The sequence below is a fragment of the Poecilia reticulata genome, chromosome 19 (assembly GCF_904066995.2).
Source record: "Poecilia reticulata chromosome 19, P_reticulata-male-v2, whole genome shotgun sequence".
Taxonomy (NCBI): domain Eukaryota; kingdom Metazoa; phylum Chordata; class Actinopteri; order Cyprinodontiformes; family Poeciliidae; genus Poecilia; species Poecilia reticulata.
Window position 1 is genome coordinate 10,228,262 of NC_088848.1, and position 19,243 is coordinate 10,247,504.

The 19,243-nt window shown below is 38.7% G+C and overlaps 1 protein-coding gene across 15 annotated transcripts in view; it reads right to left on the reverse strand.

The window, feature by feature from the left end:
- nrxn1a (neurexin 1a) overlaps positions 1 to 9,600 on the reverse strand; it is an 87,573-nt gene extending 77,973 nt beyond the window's left edge. For 8 of the 15 annotated variants that reach the window (XM_081601139.1, XM_081601141.1, XM_081601140.1 and 5 more), the window contains exons 1-2: positions 9,295 to 9,600; positions 6,989 to 8,340 (exon numbers count right to left, since the gene is read on the reverse strand). In XM_081601139.1, coding sequence (XP_081457265.1) covers positions 6,989 to 7,721 — 733 coding nt within the window. In that variant the 5' untranslated portion in view covers positions 7,722 to 8,340; positions 9,295 to 9,600. Of the gene's footprint in view, positions 1 to 171; positions 190 to 6,988; positions 8,341 to 9,294 lie in introns of all 15 variants that reach the window. The other 7 variants (XM_081601134.1, XM_008437094.3, XM_081601131.1 and 4 more) reach the window with 3 other exon arrangements.
- Positions 9,601 to 19,243: the final 9,643 nt, after the last annotated feature.

Here is a 19,243-nt window from a genome sequence, read left to right on the forward strand (position 1 = left end):
AGGCAGAAAGAGAAGATTAGAAAAGACATGAAGGAAATTGGTGCGATAGATAGATAGATAGATAGATAGATAGATAGATAGATAGATAGATAGATAGATAGATAGATAGATAGATAGATAGATAGATAGATAGATAGATAGATAGATAGATAGATAGATAATGTGACGTACCTGGAGTGTAGCTGTGCTCTGGAAGGGCGTGGCGGCCAGGCGAAGAGAGAGAGAGACAGACATTCATTAACATGCATGCTCAGCCCAAGGGTCACCATGGCTACTTACTGTACATGCACACCCGTCCAGGGGTTACCGTTGCATCGTGCATGCAAAGTCAACACAAACGTCACGATGGATACCATGCTGCACTGGTAGCCAAAACTGAGGTTTGCTTAGACGTATATTCACGCAGCCAGGTTAAAGAAATGCACAACTTTCCTTAGATCTTGTCTTAACAGCACACACAAGCACCCACATTTTGTAGGAAGAGAGGGTGGAAGTAAGAGAGGAGAGGGGTGTTGGCATCAATATACATTCCTACCTGTTGATTTGGATTCAAGAGCCGTTTACCCCACAACTTACCTTGTAGCTGCTTCCTCTCCCCAGAGCACCCCAACAGATAGCATGCAGCACACACACACACACACGCACGCACGCACGCACGCACGCACGCACGCACGCATACCCACAAACCCAATCACACACATTCCCTCTCACACTCTCGCCGTCTTTCACGCAAACACAGCAACATTGACTATGGCAGTAATAATGACGTGAAATAGCAGGGAAAACATGTAGGGATGGATTAGCAGTGCAAAAAAGGACAAGGGGCATGCATGATTCAGTGCTGGGTCTGACTGTGCGTGTCAACGTTTTTTTGTGTGTATGTGTGCATGTGTGTGTGTGAAAGTGTGTGCATGTGTTTTGATTTGCGTGGTCAGAAGAGTGTTTCCTTGCCTCTGCCCTTGCGCTAGTAGCATGGCAGAAACAGGTGGAGCCATTAGCATGCTAACAGCGGTTTGCCCTCAAGGACAATGCAAGCCAGGCCAGGCTTAACAAGCCAGGTTCATTCTGCTCTCACTGCAGGGCAAAATGCGTCAGACAGGGATTAAATTTAGGCACGGATCTGCTCAAATTAGGGCTGCCACGACCAAATTAATTTTTGGACTAATCGCTGAATCTGAATTAATCTAAATGACTAATTTAGACCAAACAAAAATAGCTGTTTTACTTCAATTTAGTTTATTTTGTTCCAACAAACTTATGGAATTCTTTGAACACAAAAAAACTGAATTTACCCCAAGATTAACATGCTACCTGAAGTATATCAAAAATAAATAGAATGGAATCATTATTATTTATGTATTAAAGAAATAAAAAACCTGAATACTTCAAATAACAAGTACACTCAAATGTAACTGAGTATAAGCAAAAATAGGCTCCAGTCGAGTCATTACTGCAACTTCACATTAAAAATGTTCCCTTAATTTAAAATTAGAGCTGCTGTAAAGCTGCTTTCTGGTTTGTCATGTTTCCTGGAGTAAAACCCATAATAGAGGTACAAAGGTAAAGGAAATAAAGTGGAAGTCTTGCCTTTTCCTTTAAGTACTCTCTCCTGTTCTGAATAGTGCATGTGTATTGGGATCAAGAGTGAGGAATCGACAGTCTTCAGCTTAGCGTTTGTTTTTGGTTTTCAAATGTACTAGTGGCTCCATGCAGTCAGATAATTCTTAGCCAAATTAATCATGAAGTCAAGCTCTTAGTGCAAAGAGGAATTAGGAAATAAGTGCATCTTTTAATAAGTGCATCCAAAATACCTCAACACTTCTGAGCTAAGAGTCACCAGTATTAAGGTAGACTGAGGTAATAAATTCTGCTATGATTTGAACTTCTTTTGATGAGACACCAAATCAACATGTATGACCAGTGACCAGAGTATAGAGTAGCACAACGTTATATTTTCCCCCACCTCCCACTGCTAGTCAGCTGCCTGCAACATGGTTCTACACTTTTCTTTTGTTTACAAAAATACAAATTCGCCTGTTGGGAAATATTCACTGTCATGAAAAACATAGACAGTAATGGAACTAAATGAGCTCCATACATTAATATCATTACAGTAAAGCTGTTTTAAGACTAAAGCTGCAGCAGACTCAACAGATTAACTGCTTGATGTCAACTTACTAACTTATTATTTGGCAAAAAAGTATATAATATTCTGTGTGATGACCACTTGATCCAACAACTAAATTTTAGCAGTCATCTATTCACATTTATATATAAACATGGTTATAAATAGGTTTCTTAGAAAACATTTTCACCACATTAATCAATGTTATATTATTAGAGCAGCTGCAGGAACAGTAGGTGCTTTTTGTTTTAAATAAATCATGATACATGATATGTTTAGTCCTGGTAACTTCGTACCGACCCGTTCTTACTGTAGACATACTCTAAGTTGATTAAGGCTACTCCCTGGCAGTGGCATAAATATTAGCTGCAAACTGCGGTTGGAGGCATAACACCGAGGCAGTATCTTTGTCAGACCAAAATGAACTGCAGTATATGGAGGACCAGATGTAAAAACACTTCAGACCATAAAAAGCACTTTAAAGAACAATCTAACTCGTCCACAAAAATACATCATCTGCTAAATTCTCCTCTCTGAGCTATCTGTATCTCTAAACTATTTAAAGAAAATGAGAAACATGAATCAAGTGGGTATGGGAGAAGAACTGGAAACACTCTAAAGAGTACTGCACCCTCGTTTATCTTTTTGCAAAATTGCTCAGAAACGCTTTCAGTTCAATAGCACGCTGACTGCGTTTACTGGGCACAAGTTACTGTACTTTCAAAACAGGGACCGGAATTACTGTTTCCAAACGATCAATTGTCATTTTTCTACCATCTTTCTGAAACAGAAATTGCGCCTTAAAGGGATAGTTCTGTAGTTTTTAAGCTTGGTTCTGCTAAAACGTTACAAGTAGTACGAAATGAGACAAGAATTAGGTGAGGTTAGCAACAATTCTGGGAAAACGAGACGATTCCTTTCTTTATTACAATTCAAGCAAAGGCTTTCACTTCTGTAGTCAGTAAATTAAAGGTTTGACAAATCCATTTTTGCACATTTTATACTTGCCTAATGCTTAGGAGGTTTTAATGCAAATAAAGCATCAAAAATGCTCCCATTTTGTGTTTCACACATAAAAGCTTCAGAAATCCTTAACAGTGTTTTAAAAAATCAAAAATCATTTATTCAAGAATTACAGTATTACAATATTGAAATTATTTTGAACACTTAGAGATCATACAACAGTCCAAACTCATCAAAGCAGCAAAGTAGTCTTTGATTTAGGTGCCATTTGGAAAAGATAAAGCAAAGCTAAATATAATGTTATTTGAAGAAAAAAAGCACATCTTCGCTCTGGAAGCTAAACACTTCAAACATGGTTTAAGATAAACAAATGAAAAATAACATTTGATTTTTAATGAAAGATCCAGTGTAGTCCACACCAACTGGACAGTTTAAAAGCTCTTCAGCACAATAAGATGCTTATTTTAACATTGTTAGCTGCTAACATTTAGCCAGTTGCGATATTCTTACATCCTAAGTTGTTTGTCTCTTGTCTGTTACATTTTTACCATTTCTTTTTTTTCCCGTCCAAATACTCAAAATGCTGCTGCATGAAACAATTTAGAGCTACGCAAGTCCATTTGTTTCCATGTTGTTGGCAAAGTTCACTTTCTCACTAGCTGTTATCTTTAGCCTCCGGAAGAAACTATTTATACAAAATGAAGATGTAGATTAATAACTGCTCCTGAGCATTTTGCAGAATCTCATTTATACTGAACTGTCCCTTTAATCTCAAATATGCAAACACGAGAAATGGAAATGGCATGGGAAAAAAAAAATAAAATAGAGACCCTGTTACTCAGCCCACAAATAATAGCCTCTTATACTTTATCCAGCTCTGTAATTTTATTCAAGAGGCAGCATAAGTATCATTTTTCTCTTGTAAAGCTATATGATTTTCCCCAATGTCAAACATACTATTGCTCAACCCGTGGACCCATTTAAGGAGAAGATCTACTGCCAAGAGGGGAAAACAATCTGTGTACCAGGTGTTATCCATAACACTCGCAGCTAATATGTGAGCCCATTTCTAGGAATATATATCTTCCACTTCATACGAGCAGTCTCTTGTTGAGTGACAAGTGCCAGCGCAATGTAGGCAATGCTTCTGCTGAGAGCCTTTATGTAAAATGTATGCATCTCCTATTTGGCTCATAGAGCTTGCCCTGCTGTCAGGTACATCAGCGGTGGTGTGAATAATGGTGGTCCTGGAGGCTGCATATCTCACAATGTGTGTCTACATGTGTTTGTACATTTGGGCTGCATATGTTTGTGGAGGTATGAGTGTGTCGCTGAGAAGAAGCAAAACAGCAGACTGGATTAGACTGGCTTGGATCACATAAAGAGTAATTTTCAGTGCAGCAGGGAGCCTTTGCACAGCTTAACTTGTCACTTCCTGTATTTAAGAAAGCCTAAGTGCTTTGATTGCAAACACTTATTGCAGGAATTATTTTATTAATAATGAATCAATATTCTGTTTTTTCACTACTAGAGCTTCTACATTGCATTGAAAGATTTTGATAATTGTTTTTTACCTACAGGGTGAAAATAAAGGATTTTAAATTAACAATTGAATGAGAGAAAAGGTATGCATCTTTTAAAAGCAACAGAAGCTAAATACTCGGCTTATTATGTAATCAAATAATGTACAGATTATTTGTCAGATGATGTTTTGAGACATCTCTAGAGATGCAAGAATCAGTCATCCGGGGATTGGAATTGGACGATTTTTCCAAGACCAGCAGTGATCAAATATGGAAAATCTGATTTTTTCTCCTATTCATCAAATGCATCAAAACTCAGACTTCCCCCAGTTTTGTCACCCAGCACCATGCACCTTAGAGTATAATAACCAGATAAAGATCTGGGGCAAAAAGCTTTATGCGTAAATAGGGATTATCTTGCAATTTCTTAATTATCTGTTGGATTTAAAACAACTACTTTTATAAAGGAATTGGCAGTATTTTTTTCTGTTTTATGTGTTAATAGTCCTTGACATTTAAACGTTGGTCAAAATCAAAATAGGCAAAGAAAACGATAAAACTGCGCATCCCTCATCCCTTTATCATATACGACAGTAAAAAGGCATCAAAAGCAAACATTTAGGAATCTTGGATCTGTAAATAATTAACATGTTTCTTTTTTTACCTGAGAGTTCACAATTGAGCTACTTTATGATTCATTTTCTACAACTAATTGACTAATTGTTGGAGCTTGATTTTATTAATTCTCCCCCAGTGGATTAATTATTTCCGCACGTGTAAACACAAAGCAGCAGCAAATTTACCTTTAAAGCTGCTTGGTAAAGCTCGATGCTTCCCACATTAACCGCACACGCTGCACACAAAGAAGTTCAGATAATGCAGATTTGGATGGGGAAAATTACGGCTGACGTCACCGGTAGCCGGGCACTGCCTGCAGGTACCAAGGAAAAAGGGAGGCTAATGCCGATGGGGGAAATGAAAGAAATATGATGAAGAGACACTCCTGGCATGAGGTCTCCTTATTAGTCCTGTCTCCATGGCAACCCAGGCCATCCCACGGTCCACTAAATGAGAAGGTGTGATGCGGTGGGTGGCTAAAGAGATGTGTGTGATGCTGACAGCGGTGCTATAAGGTCTTTTTTTTTATTTCCTGGTGGAGAAACTGCAAGGCAACCCGACCATTTTTGGCAGATGCATTTGTATCATTAAATTCTAGGGAGTAAAAAAAATCAATGGCTTGGCCAAAGCTGGAAGGTATCTTTGGTTTACAGCAGTTTCTAGAGCTATTGATCAAGAATGCAGATTTGTTTTCAATGAAGTCAAGCAGATCTGACAACACACACATCTTTAGCGGGGTGGCAATGAAAGCATTTGCACTGAGAGCCATAACAAGGTAGCTGAGTTCATTAAGCAACTGTTTTGCTTTTGTAATGGCCATAATTACAATGCCCTGCCTATTGGCGCTCATATTGACCAAATGCTTGTTTGGCAGAATTAAATGAGGGTGTTTCTGTGGTGTTTAAATATTAAAGCATATTGTTCCTTTTTGAGCAGTTATTCATTCATGAAGTGCATCCTACGCTGTTTCTGTCTTCCATAGGAGCGCTGTCACATTAACACACACTATACCAAATCACACAGACGCAAACAGAGCATCTCAAAAGGCTGGAGGCTGTTAAAATTAATGGCAAGTGATAGATTCTACACACATCATTTCAACACCCTATGCATAGTAGCTCTGAAGGCCATCTAAAATCAATCCAAATCCATTAACACAGGCAGTCAGGTGTCAGCCATGTAACAACCGGTGATTTCCAGCCTCTTAGCACGGTTCCAATTAGAGTTTCTCAACACCATCCAGCTACCCCATCCATAGTGGATCTATATGGGTACTGCGTTCTGCCATATACACCGACGTAGGCCTTCAAAGCCGACCAGCCAGGAGAGACCTTTCATTGGGTTTCAGGAATCTGTATTCAGTCTGCTGACTCAAAGGCTTTACCGTGTTACTGCGACATTTAACAGCTGTTCCCACCATCTCGGTTCAGGCCTCGCTAAACTGATTGCCCTTCCTAGCAGGAGCCTTATATCTGAGTTTGGGTGAACGTTGTAGGCTGGGAGTCGTTTGCAGGCAAGAAATCAATATAAAGCATAATCAGTATGCAGGCTTAGCACTTTTTGTGAAGGCTGCTGGTCTATAGATGCCAGCTGTGGAGAACTGTGAAGGTGTGAATGATATGCTCTTTTAAGGAAGCTAGGGTAGGGAATTTCCGGGTTAAATTTGCAGGTATGGTTTAAGATAAATCTGTATGTCTGTGTGTCAGTATATGTAAAGGATGGGATGTATATGAAGGGTCAGCATGGTTTCAGGCCTTACCTTCGCTGCAGTCATTGCCTTGGTAGCCGGTGTCGGAGCAGTCGCAGACGGCCTGGTCGTTGACCACGCTGCACACCCCTCCGTTCTGGCACTGGTGGTCCGGCCCGCAGCCAGTTGTTACCGTGACGCCCTCTGAGCTGTCCAGCGCCACCAGCGAGCCGTTGATGCTCACTGCCGTGATCCAGCCACGAAAGGCGGGGTGCTCCCGCACTGAGGGTGAGGTGAGGCGTAGTGGCGAGGAGTGGAGATCTGCTGACAACCCGCCCATGTATGTGTGACTGAATACTGTCATGTCTCTTCTCTTACTCTTCACTTCTGCCCATCCCTCCAGTCGCCCATCCACCTCCAACGAGGTGTTCCTCCAGTCCCGCTTGACACGCACCGCATGCCACCGCCCATCACTCACCGCTACGCCTGACTGCAGCTCAGCTGGCTCAGCACAAAAGATGGAGAAGCGTAGGCGCAGGTGCCCGTGGAGAAGTAGCAACTCCAGGAAGTCGCAGAAGCCCTCATCATCCAGGTAGAGCAGCAGGCCCTCCTGGCTCTGAGTCCGCAGGCTGAAACTCAGCACGCTCTCACAGCAGGCGTTCCACACCGGAAACCGCCCCCACTGGCTGGACACGCCCCCAAACTCCAGGACCTCCCCTTGGGCCTGGCCCCCTACGCTGCACAGGCACAGCCCCAGAAAGAGCAGGGGGGCTGCCGCCCAAACGCAAACCGCCATTACACTCATACACACACTCGCTCTCACACTCACACACACACAAAATTAAATAGATGCTAGAGCTGGGGTGTTCCCTCTAGCCTACAGCTCATGGTGACAACTGCAGGGCACTTCGTAGAACACTGTCACCTGTCCACCCTGCTGTCTTGGTAATGCTTTTAACCAAAGAGAGCTCAGCTACAATGGACCTCCAGAGAGGGAGGGAAGGGTCAGACGGCAGCACCCTCTGTTCTCTTAACACCCTTTGAACATCTTCTGATGCCTTGGCCTGGTGTTTGTCTTGTCTTTTCGATGTTCAGCGTCTCCTCTTCATTCCTTATTTCAGTCATGAATCTCCAGGTGTGTGTGTGAGTATGTTTGTGTGTTAGATGTGGGACAAACAGGATGCAAACTCCATCTTTGTGCCCTAGATAGGGTCTTATCCCCCATGCAGGCAACTCCCCACAGAGTGTAAGTGTGCTCGTGTGTACAGCTCACACACTGGTAATGGTGAGAAATGACACCGTCATAGCAGTATTTTCTCCCCCTCTCCTCTTCCTTGTCTTCAAGGGGCAAGACTTAAAGCGTGTGTGGGCAAATATGTGTGTGTATGTGAGTGTGTGCCAGCGTCATCACTCTCTCCAGCGACCTACAGAGAGAACAGAGACGGCACAATCAACCAGGGTCAACACACACATTCAAACAAAACACACACATACACACGCAAGCAAGCTGAGCCTGTTATTCTCAAATTACACTTTCTCATGGATTTTGAGCGCACCGCTAGCCTGGTCACATTTGATCAATCTGTAAACACATCGGGATTAATATAAGTAATAAAAGCTTGACTTTAACTCACACACACCAACAGCATCTCCATAACAGAGATTCATAATGCCGCAAGAGGTTTTTTTAGGCGGCATACCTGCAACTTAGCTTCAAGTCACAAATATATCCCTCAAACACTTAATATTTTCCTAAATGCTGTCTTTATTGAACGACTTTTTGACTCCAATTGTGTTGTTATTTTTAAGGGAGAAAATGTTTTTACGGTGAGAAGCTGTTTCGCTGCACCTTCTTGGTTTCCAGTTAGCCCAATCACAAAGAGCGGGAGCAGCTCCCGCCACCGCTGCTACTGCGGTGGATGACTCAAATCGAATTACGCTCCAAAATCCCCGTTTCTAACGTCTGAATGCCTTCAAACCAAAAAAAGGGGGACACAACCCGCACTGACTGCGAATATAACCGCTCACTACACTAACAGGAGGCTTCACACCGTGTTGAAAAAAGCAAAAGAAAGCGGAGACATCACAGGTATTGATAGACGGGGTGAATGAATGCGGTTGAATTATCGATTCTCGATTTGCAGCCATACCTCTTCTCCATTTTTTTCCCTTTCACTCCCGTGGCAGTTGCTCAGCTTCATCGTCACCTGCGCCCTATTAGCTGCTAACTACTACATTATCTCCTACTTCCGTTCCTTTTTTCCCCCATTATGAACAAACAAAAGCAGATGTTTATCGTGCCAACTAGAATGTGGGAGCGCGTTTCGTCTGTGAATAAAAGCCACAGAACCGCTTTTGTTCAAAGGATCCTTGCTTACCTCGCGCGCATCCTGTGGTTCCGTGGCAACAGTGCCGCGCGCGACGCATCGATCTCCCTTCCCATTTGAGGTGGATTTTGAATCCGCGACACGAGAAGAGAGGAAAAAGGGAAACGACCAGACAGGAACACAACTATTACGGACTCGGACTGAAGATGACAAGGTGTTATTGCTTCCCGCTCTCCCCCCTTCTTTCTCTCTCTCTCTCGCTCACTCTCTCTCTCTCCGTCTGTCTGACTCTGGGTCGCTCTCTCCTCCGTTCTCCTGAGGAGGAAAAGGTGCAGTCTGATGATGCTCTCGCGGCAGACTCGGCAGAGGGGTGGGTCACGTGGTTTTCAGGGAGAGAAAATGTGTGTGTGCGAGGAAAAGGGAGAGAAAGGGAGGGGACGTGCGGTGCTGCAGCACCTTGGACAGCGCTCATTCAAGGCTCGCGCGAAATATATATATATATATATATATATATATATATATATATATATATATATATATATATAATTCATGGTTTGAATTATATCTTAATTCAAACCATCTGAGCCAACTGGAAACACATCGATTAATGTGTTCCAAACTTTGCATATCGTAGCAGAATTTCTTTCCCTTTTTTTGTCTTTTTTGCCCCTTATTAAATACCAGTGAAATCCTTTCTTTCACTCTTGGTTTGTGGTTCAGTGAAATCACTTTTGGTGGCCCGGCTACAGGTGAAACTTACGCAGAGGTGAACCTTAGTTCATTTCCTGGCCCTGAGCCACTTACTGCAGTTTTCCATTTCCTCCTGTCCAGTTACTGATGAATAAAGGCCACAAAAATCTATTTTTTTTAAAGTAAAGCATTTACATTTGTTTTAATAAAATATACAGAGGGAGGCAGAGCAGTTAACAATTATACTCAAGTAATAATTGGACTACTTCAACAGGAAATTACTCTAAATACTTAATAAAAAGGTTACGGAAGTACTGCACATCTGATCATAACATCTAATTTAATAATTTAAAAATGATGTTATCAGACAGAGAAATATTAAGTTATGTGCAAATTGTGGTATTTTAAAGATTAAAATTAAAAATGAATACAAATACATAACATATTTACAAGTTGACAAATTCAGGCAGAAGAAACACTTTCCTAAATCAAATTTTCAATATAAATCTTGGATACTTACAGTAAGTAATGTATATTTGGCAGAACACTGTAAAGTATTTACTGTAAACGGTGTAGGTGTAAAGCTACTCCTAAAAGTACTATTTAAAAAAAAAGTGGCTCAAGTAAATGTAACTAGTTACTATTTCTTAAGGTTTTTTTAACACCTTATTACTGGCATAAAGGTTGAGTCACAAATCACATTTATGTACATTTCACTTATAGTAGATTTTAGCAAAGCGGGGTATAGAATTGAAACAGAATTCCATTAATAATGTGATTAAAAACTCAATAAATGAGAATATAGCTTTAGAAAACGAGTAATTAATCTTTTAACAATAAAAGCTCATGAAAAATGTATGCTCCAAAGTGCATTGTAGTTATAACAGCAATAAAAGATTGATGAGTGTTTTTCACAACTTGAAAAACAATCAAAGAAGTTTAAAAAGTTAAACAACAAGAGGGGTTGTTGATAAATGTTTGACGAAATGTAACTCATCCTATGACTCAGTATGACTGAGAATGTGGAGGCGAGAGTTTAGAAACCAACAGGCAGGCCAAGTAGAATAAATGACTGCAAAACTCAGAAGAACTAAAAATAGAGCACGTTCTCTCTGTTTAAAAAAATAGATAAGAACAGTTTAACATGGCATGGTCTGATCAAAATCTATCCCCATGATTTGATATAAAGGAGTGAGTAAGTAATAACCACAAAACATGTCATTGTTAACTTTACCCAGCTCACTGGTTCAAAGTTTAAATGCTGCAATGCTAAAAATAACTGAAATGAATCATGAAAATCTTATAACAAATCCTGTTACTTTAGCTAAACAAAGTAGATCTTTTAAAATCTGAATTATTTATTTTGTTTTACAGAAACCTGGCTGCAACAGGTTGGTATAACGAGTCAACCTCTCATCTAAATTTTTACATTCCTCAAATAACTAATCAAGAAATTGATCCTCATATTTATTGGTCAGTCCTAGACCTACTAATAGTTAGTTCACATATCAAAAATATTTTTTTCACTCAAATTACAAAACGTAGAAATCTCTTTCTGCTTGTAGTTTCATGTTGCTCACCAGGTATTCCTTTTGCAAAGTCTCACGTGATTTTTGTGCTTAATAACAAAGTAATTATTGTGCTTTTATAGATAGCCTTTAATCGTATATTAGATTTAATTGTCTTTACCCAAACATTCACAAACCTACTCACACATGTAACCATTTTCTTGACTGATGTGATTAAAAAGTAAACAAACAAAAGTTCTTCCTTACAAGATTTTAGTTTAAGCTAGCTGTCTGTTCTGCTCACGAGAGAAAATGTTAATATCTTTGTCACATAATGCTTTATTTTAAATGACAATAACTGGTCTCACTGTTCAGGATTTCGAAACAGTGCGGCAGTGAGCAGTGATCTAATTTCTGTCCCCCCTAACAAGTTTTTGTTGACAATATTTACAACTTCCATGTGTCTAGACGCTAGACAATGCAGCCTTTTTGAAAAAAGTAAAAGAATCAGCACCTATAACACTCTTAGTAAAATTTTGGAAAATTATTTGGGAAAAAACATTTGTTGTTGCTCTTTCAAATGTTCAGTTGGAAAATCCATTTTTATCTTCCACCCACATGGTCTGAGTTAATCATTATCACAGTGCATCTTTGCTTACAGATTGATAGATTATTGTTTGTTTTACTGGTTTTTGATTTTTCCTCATTTGGATTCTGGGCTTTTTTTAATAACCAGTTGTAGGTTTCGTTCATAATTATTGGGTAAATAAAACAAAGACCCATTCTGACAGCTCTGAATGAGTTCCAGCTACATACAGAATCATGCAAAATACGAAGCATGGCTCAGCCTTGACACAGATTTATTATTATCAATGTTTGAAGGGATGCTCTGTAGTTCTGAAGATATTAGTCTCTCTGTACACTGCATATTAACACAATTTTCCTAGAAAAGAACATAATCTGACTTTGCACAGTAAAAAGCTTTAACCGTGACATTTCTATATTTCCAGTCTTCACTGAATTACTATACCGTTGACTTAGATTTCTTAAAATTGCGCCACTGAAGGTGGCAGCATATTGAAATAACTCTTATTTTAGTTCCGATTTGCTTTATTAAATTTTGTCTTGTTCAAAAAAATTTCGGTGCAGTCATTTGGAACATTTTTCCCTTTGGTTTTGGAGGCTGTGTGACTGAAAAGATTGTTGCTCTTACTTTTTAGCTTTCGGACAGTTGTGCAACTGTGGCAACAACCTATTGTTTTTACAAATCGGAGCAGATGTCTGGTATCTTAAAAATTCTAATAATGTCTGAATTACAACCCCAAACGACGGTAGAGTTGAAAAGGGCGTTTCGAGGATGATGGTAGATGTTTAACCTAACCTACCTCCTCCATTGATCATAATGGGCAAGGATCGTACCTCAACTCCATCCTTTATTTCTAACCTGACAGAGATTTAAAGAGGAGTAGCAAAAGCAAATGGCGTGGATTAGCAGTTGCTTGTGTTATCTGCTGTGCTGAAATTGACCTGTGGCCATGTCGTGACCATCATGACACCGTCATAGAAACAATCTTCAGTCAGAGGTCTCTTCAAATTCATTGCGAGACTGACTGCTACCTGAGATCCTTCCTGGAGGTATATGAGTTATGACAACATTTAATTCGCTTTGGTTAAATAAAGTATTTTTTCCCCGGATTTTGAAGCAGACCTTTACAAACAATAAAGGTTTGTAACTCAGTAAACTTACTTGATATCTTCTTTCAATGATTTGCTTATTTTAGCATACATGTCTGCCACCTATATAGATAACAATGTATAATATACACCAATCAGGCTCAGCATTGTGATCACTGACAGATGAAGAGAATAACACTGATTACCTCTTCATCATGGCACTAGTTAGTAGGTGACATATATTAGGCAGCAAGAGAACATTTTATACCTAAGGAAAAAACAAACTCATCATCCCTGACTTAGAGTTTGGTGGGGTTTTTTATGCATGCTTGTGTGGTTCGCATAAGTTTGTGTCATCTAGATTCTCCTCTTGTCTTGCTTCCCACATAACAGCGACTTGTTCTGTTAATTAGGCTCACCTGGTCCTGATTCTGGTAAGCATCCTCCACAGTTTTAATACTCCTCGTCAGTCATTTTCTTGCCAGATTCTTTTATTACCAGGCCTGTTTTCTGGACTGCTACCCCACATTTATTTGTCACTGCTTGGCTCTGTTTTTTGTGTTGTTTTTTTTTCATATACCTGTTTGTGTACTCTTCATGATTTTGTAACTTTGCTTTTCAGTAAGCTGCTAATCCATTCCAAGTCTTTATAGGCAGGTGGTTATAATGTTATGCCAGATAATGATTTAACTTCAACATAACCCTGTTACGTGTTTGGTTTTGGAGTCTGCATTTCACAAAACCACTTCAAAAATTGACTATTTCAGTTGATGCTGGCCAGTGAACTTAGCAGCTGGATGGATTCACCTCAAAGTATTTTCATCTGGTTGGAATCGGAATCAGTTTCTCACTTTTAGGAAAGTTCATCTGCTTTTAAAGCAAGAACATTGCCTGGATGAGATTTAGGCACCGAAAAGTCATAGTAAAATGTTTGGGTTGGTGGCTTAAAATTAATCTGAATTTTCCAGAACAATCTTTAACGACTGAAGATACAAACAATCCCCTAAACTAGCATTGGTAATATAACACCTGCTTCTGCGTTCTCTGATTGGCAGAAAATATTATCAGTCTTGAAAGTTGATTCCTGCATGTAATTGTTGTGATGGACATGTTTTTCCAATAAGGTGAAACCCATCATACTGTGTTTTTTGTTTTGTGTATTTTGTTTAAATCTGTGGGACTCCAGCTGGGTTGAGCCCAGCTCACGAGTGCTCTCTCTGGGCTCTCCGTAGCAGCTGCTGCTCTTTTTCCCCCCCTTCTCATTTTCTGGATCCATGTTTGTCTGCCTTCGACAAGCCGACGCATGCTTCACCCCTCAGACGCTCTGTTAAAATTGCTTTTTCCTACCAACACCTTAAGCCGGGGAGCAGGGCAGCTGGGGAATCGACTGGCGGCATGGCTGTCCTGTAGATAGCAGAAAAACTGTGACATCATTGTGGATCCTCTCCAAGCAATGACTCTTGGAGAAGTGCAGCTGGCAGCAAAAAACATTGCTCCCCCCTGTTTTTGCACAGCGGTTCTCATCTTTGGAGGATTGTTTAATCTAACAGTTGTTTGGTGCTTGGAGGTATTTACTTATGTGCATACTCTATTTACTCCAGCAAGGCAGTCGACTGTTAGACGGAGCGGAGAAGCAGCTCTGTGGTTGAACCACCATCAGTTTTATCGCACAGCTGGAGCAGGACGAGTCAAAATAATTTGAGCAACAGAATCAAAACCGAAAGGGTTTGACCAGAAAAACCTTTGCCGACACGAGGATAGGTAGTCTGAGAGTGCAGCCGTGTGCATGTCAGTTCTTGTGTGTGAGGGAAAACACGGGAGAAGAAAGAGGAGACAGGGTGGAGGAGGTGTTACTATGGAAACTATCTCAACATCAGCACACCGTCTCCCATTGGTGAGACCACCACAACTCCCTCACACTCTGCTGGTGCTCCTTCTTTAGCTCCTGGCCCCCCACTGTGCCAGGCTGACCTTTTAGACCAAATGGCATTAAGTCACAATAATATTCTTCTAAAGGTGACTGGCAAAGAGAAACGCCAAAAATTCAGAAGAACTGTGGATTACCAAGCACACATAAGGTCCAGTATGTATTCACTGACCACTACTCTAATAAGATTAAGGTGTTATTAAGTTTGGCCATTGATTACGTTGAAATTTAATTCACAGTATTGTGCTTGTTCAGCATTGTGCTTGTAAAACACAGTCTTATTTAAAATAAAAATTAAAAAAACTACCTTGTATTGATCAAAATGTTTTTAGGGATTTGAATGTAATTTTGAGAAATTAAGTTTTTTAAATAGATAAGTAGGAGCTGCACAGTATTGTCACCTTGAAGCATAAAGGACAAAGATGAGCAGGAGTAGTCAATGAAGTTTATTAAATAAATATGTATATGTAACTGGAAAAAAATAAGAGACCACTTTAAATGATCAGTTCCTCCGATTTTACTTTTTAAAGGTATATGTTTGAGTAAAATGGACATTGTTCTTTTATTCTATGAACTACTGACATGTCTCTGAAACTCCAAGTAAAAACTTTGTATTTATTTGCAGAAAATGAGAAATGGTCAAAATAACTACAAACATGCAATGCTTTCAGGTCTGAAATAATGCAAAGAAAACAAATTCATATTCATTTAGAAACAACAATACTAATGTTTTAACTCAGGAAGAGTTCAGAAATCAATATTTGGTGGAATAACCATCAAGTGGAGTAAAGCTCTAATGCTTCTCTTGTGAAAGTCAATCTGTTGGGTTAAAACAAAATTATTAAATATAATTTTGCCAACTGATGTTTCTTGAAAGCAGAAATGCATCAAAGGTCTTATTTCACTGTGAACAAAAAAGGCACATTTAACATTTTGTTAAATTTTTAACATTTAATTTTACTACAATAATTGCTTAAAATGCTTTTCTGGAAATAAGTTTGTTCAATAAATGACCAAATAAACAAATATTTGAATATAAAAAAAGATTATTTTCATTAAAATTTTACTTTCTAAAAAAATCTAATAAATTAATGTACCCTAAAATAATTGAACGCTGTGAAGTGTAAAATTTCAATTTTATATTTTAAAAATAAGTTTGAAATGTTTGAACTTACATGCCAACATTCTTTTTTTTTTAAGAATTCAGAAACATAACGGTGAGTTCTACAGAGTTTCACAAAAACCAGTTAAGTATTTTATCACAGTCCAAACGTCTAGCAATTAATACAAGAGTATTAATTGGAAAATCACTGTTAAAGCGATAAGAAGTCCCATTTGAAGTTTTGCACAAGCTATAATGAAGGGATAGAAAACATGTGAAAGCTGCTCTGCTCAGACGACTCTCCTTTCAATGCAAAATGCTCTGTTTGGTGGAAAACTAACAGTCCACACCACCTTGAAAACCATCCCCACAGGAAAGTTTATCTTCTGCACAGAAAGGAAAACTAGACTTTATGGAAAGATTGATGAAGCCAAATACAGAGGAAGAAAACCTGAAGCTACAAAGTCTTCTAGCAGGTCAACAAAAATAAACAGCTAGAATAGAATAGCTTGGATAAAAGAATGTTGTGTTAATATGCAAAAATTGTCACAATTGAGAGATAATACATTTTGCAGGTTGAAGCTCAGTAAGTTTTGTGGTCACCATGGGAGCATTGTTTTTTGCATGATGAAACAGAAGCAGAGTGTGTAATTATCTGCTACAATTCTGAGAACTAGAGGAGCAGAGTTCAGGAAACTTTGGATTTAAGATTTTAATACGGCAAATAAAAAAAGAAAAAAAGAAAATAGTCAGACATAAGGCAGACTCAGTAGGGTATGCTGTTAAACATGTTATCTGTTTCAACAGCAGCCATCAAGGCATGACGTGATGCATCATCCATCTGTAAGACACACGGGGGGGAAAATGCATTACGGCACAAGCATTTAAAACTGCTGTGACTCTATCAGCTAACATTAAGCTAGACAGATATAGGCTGCAGCTTTTAGCATTAGTCCTTATTGAATGATGAGCCAGAGCTTCGTTCTGTGCTTCCCTCCCCTACACCGCTTTGCCTTTCTTGGCCTCTTCTCTCTTCCCCGCTCTGACAGGCTGACAGCGAGCGCTGACCCCTGACTCTTTGCCTACTCAGCAGAGAGAAGGTCACTGTATATGTGTGTGTGGGTGGGTGTGTATACATATTTTCTTTATATACACTATGTGTGCTAGCGGTAATATATGTCTAAACTGCCAGCGGAGAGAATATACAACCAAAAATAAAAACTCATCTGTCAGCATCCGGTCAGTTTGTGTGTCTGTGTGCCGTTCGTGCATCCAGATTTTGATCTTGCATCCACATTGAAATGGGTATAAGCATTGAGCTCTGTAAATACAGTATGTTTCTAATGGGGCTATGGATATGAAATTTACACGATATCTTAGTCAAATAAAAAAGTCAAGTAGTTCTCACACACACAAAGAAATCAACACAAATTAGTGCAGAAATAATAAAATCTACAAAGAAATCTAATGCCTATGAAAAGGCTTCTAAAGGCTAATTTATCAAGCTGTCTGAAAATCTCTCCAATGCTAAGACTGCAAACCATACTGAGGGTAAATATATATATATATATATATATATATATATATATATATATATACATATAATTTGAGAAGCATTCAAAAACCTTGAGCTGCAATGGTACATTTTTCTTAAAAAGAAAAAAAAGGATTGTACAGGTCTCTATGCATACTCCCTGCACAAGACTCCACTGTTGAAGAAAAATCATGTTTAACCTCATTTAATGTTCGTAAACATTTGAACAACCCAATAAAATACAGGAAAAATATCATCAAATAAGATAAAATTGGAATATGTGGTTGGCCCATCAACCCAAAAACACTACATCAAGCGAAGTGGTTAAATGATGGTTGTTTTCCATCATTTAACACAAAAAGACTTCACATCACTAAAGGAGAGATGAATGGAGAAATGTATTTATGGCATTTTTGATCTCTGGTGGATTTTTAAGTTAGACAATAAACTCAAACACACAGTGAAAAAAAACTGGGTTTAATTCAGAGAAATGAAGTAAAGTTGCTAAAAAACACACTGTTTTTAATTATTTATTAGTTGGATTATTTGGATTTAATCACCCAAATTAAATCCAAATAAAAATCAACAGGATGAACAGAGGATCAGATAATATGGCCTCCTATAACCTTTAAGACTTCAAGTCAGTTTGCCTTGAGGAATGAGTCGAAATCTATCGTACAACAGATATTTATATTACTGTATATTTTTTTTGCTGTTTATTTACATAGAGAAAATAAAATAGCTCTTTATTTGACATTAAACCAGACAAAAATATTTTCATTTTTTAATGGTAATTTCGGAATACCTACTGAATTGCAAAATAATATATTCCTGAAAATTCCTAGTTTTGAAGTTTACATACTGCCAGAATAGAATAGAATAGAATAGAACAAAATAGAATAGAATAGAACAAAATAGAATAGAATAGAATAGTCTTTGTTGTCTCACAGATTCAGGTGTAACAGCAGCATCAAGATATATATTTTCACACAAAAGATCCAAAAGTATTAGAAATATATGTATGTATATAAAAACAAAATTAACAACAATGATAGTAATTTGCATTATAAAATTATGACAAAAAATACTTTCCAGCTATCAGAAATAGAAATATCATACTCATGATCCACGTGCAACTGAGAAGGATGACACTAAATAATCAAACTCTGATTTGGTCTGGTTGCCACCAAAATATTGCATGGATTTTATTTTGATAGCTCCCATTAGTAATATCTTATTGTGAAAAGATGGTTGTCTGCAGGGCTACTGAATCCGTGAGGTTGCACCTGAGCTTAAAATAGTGAGGTTTATGTAGTTTGAGCTGTAAATGGAAGTAACACGTAAAGAAATATGGCTCTTAACTGTAATATAATATCAGAGGTGGGATTATGTTTAAGTGAAAGACTCTTGGTGTCATTTGAAACACTTACCTCCAGAGTGGTGGGAGAACATAATTATAAGAGCATCATTTTATGAGTCAGTCGGACTCATAAAACGATGATACAGAAAGGGTCATCTCTGCGCAAGTATGAGTGTGTATCAGTGCGTGTGTAAGTGAGTCTTTG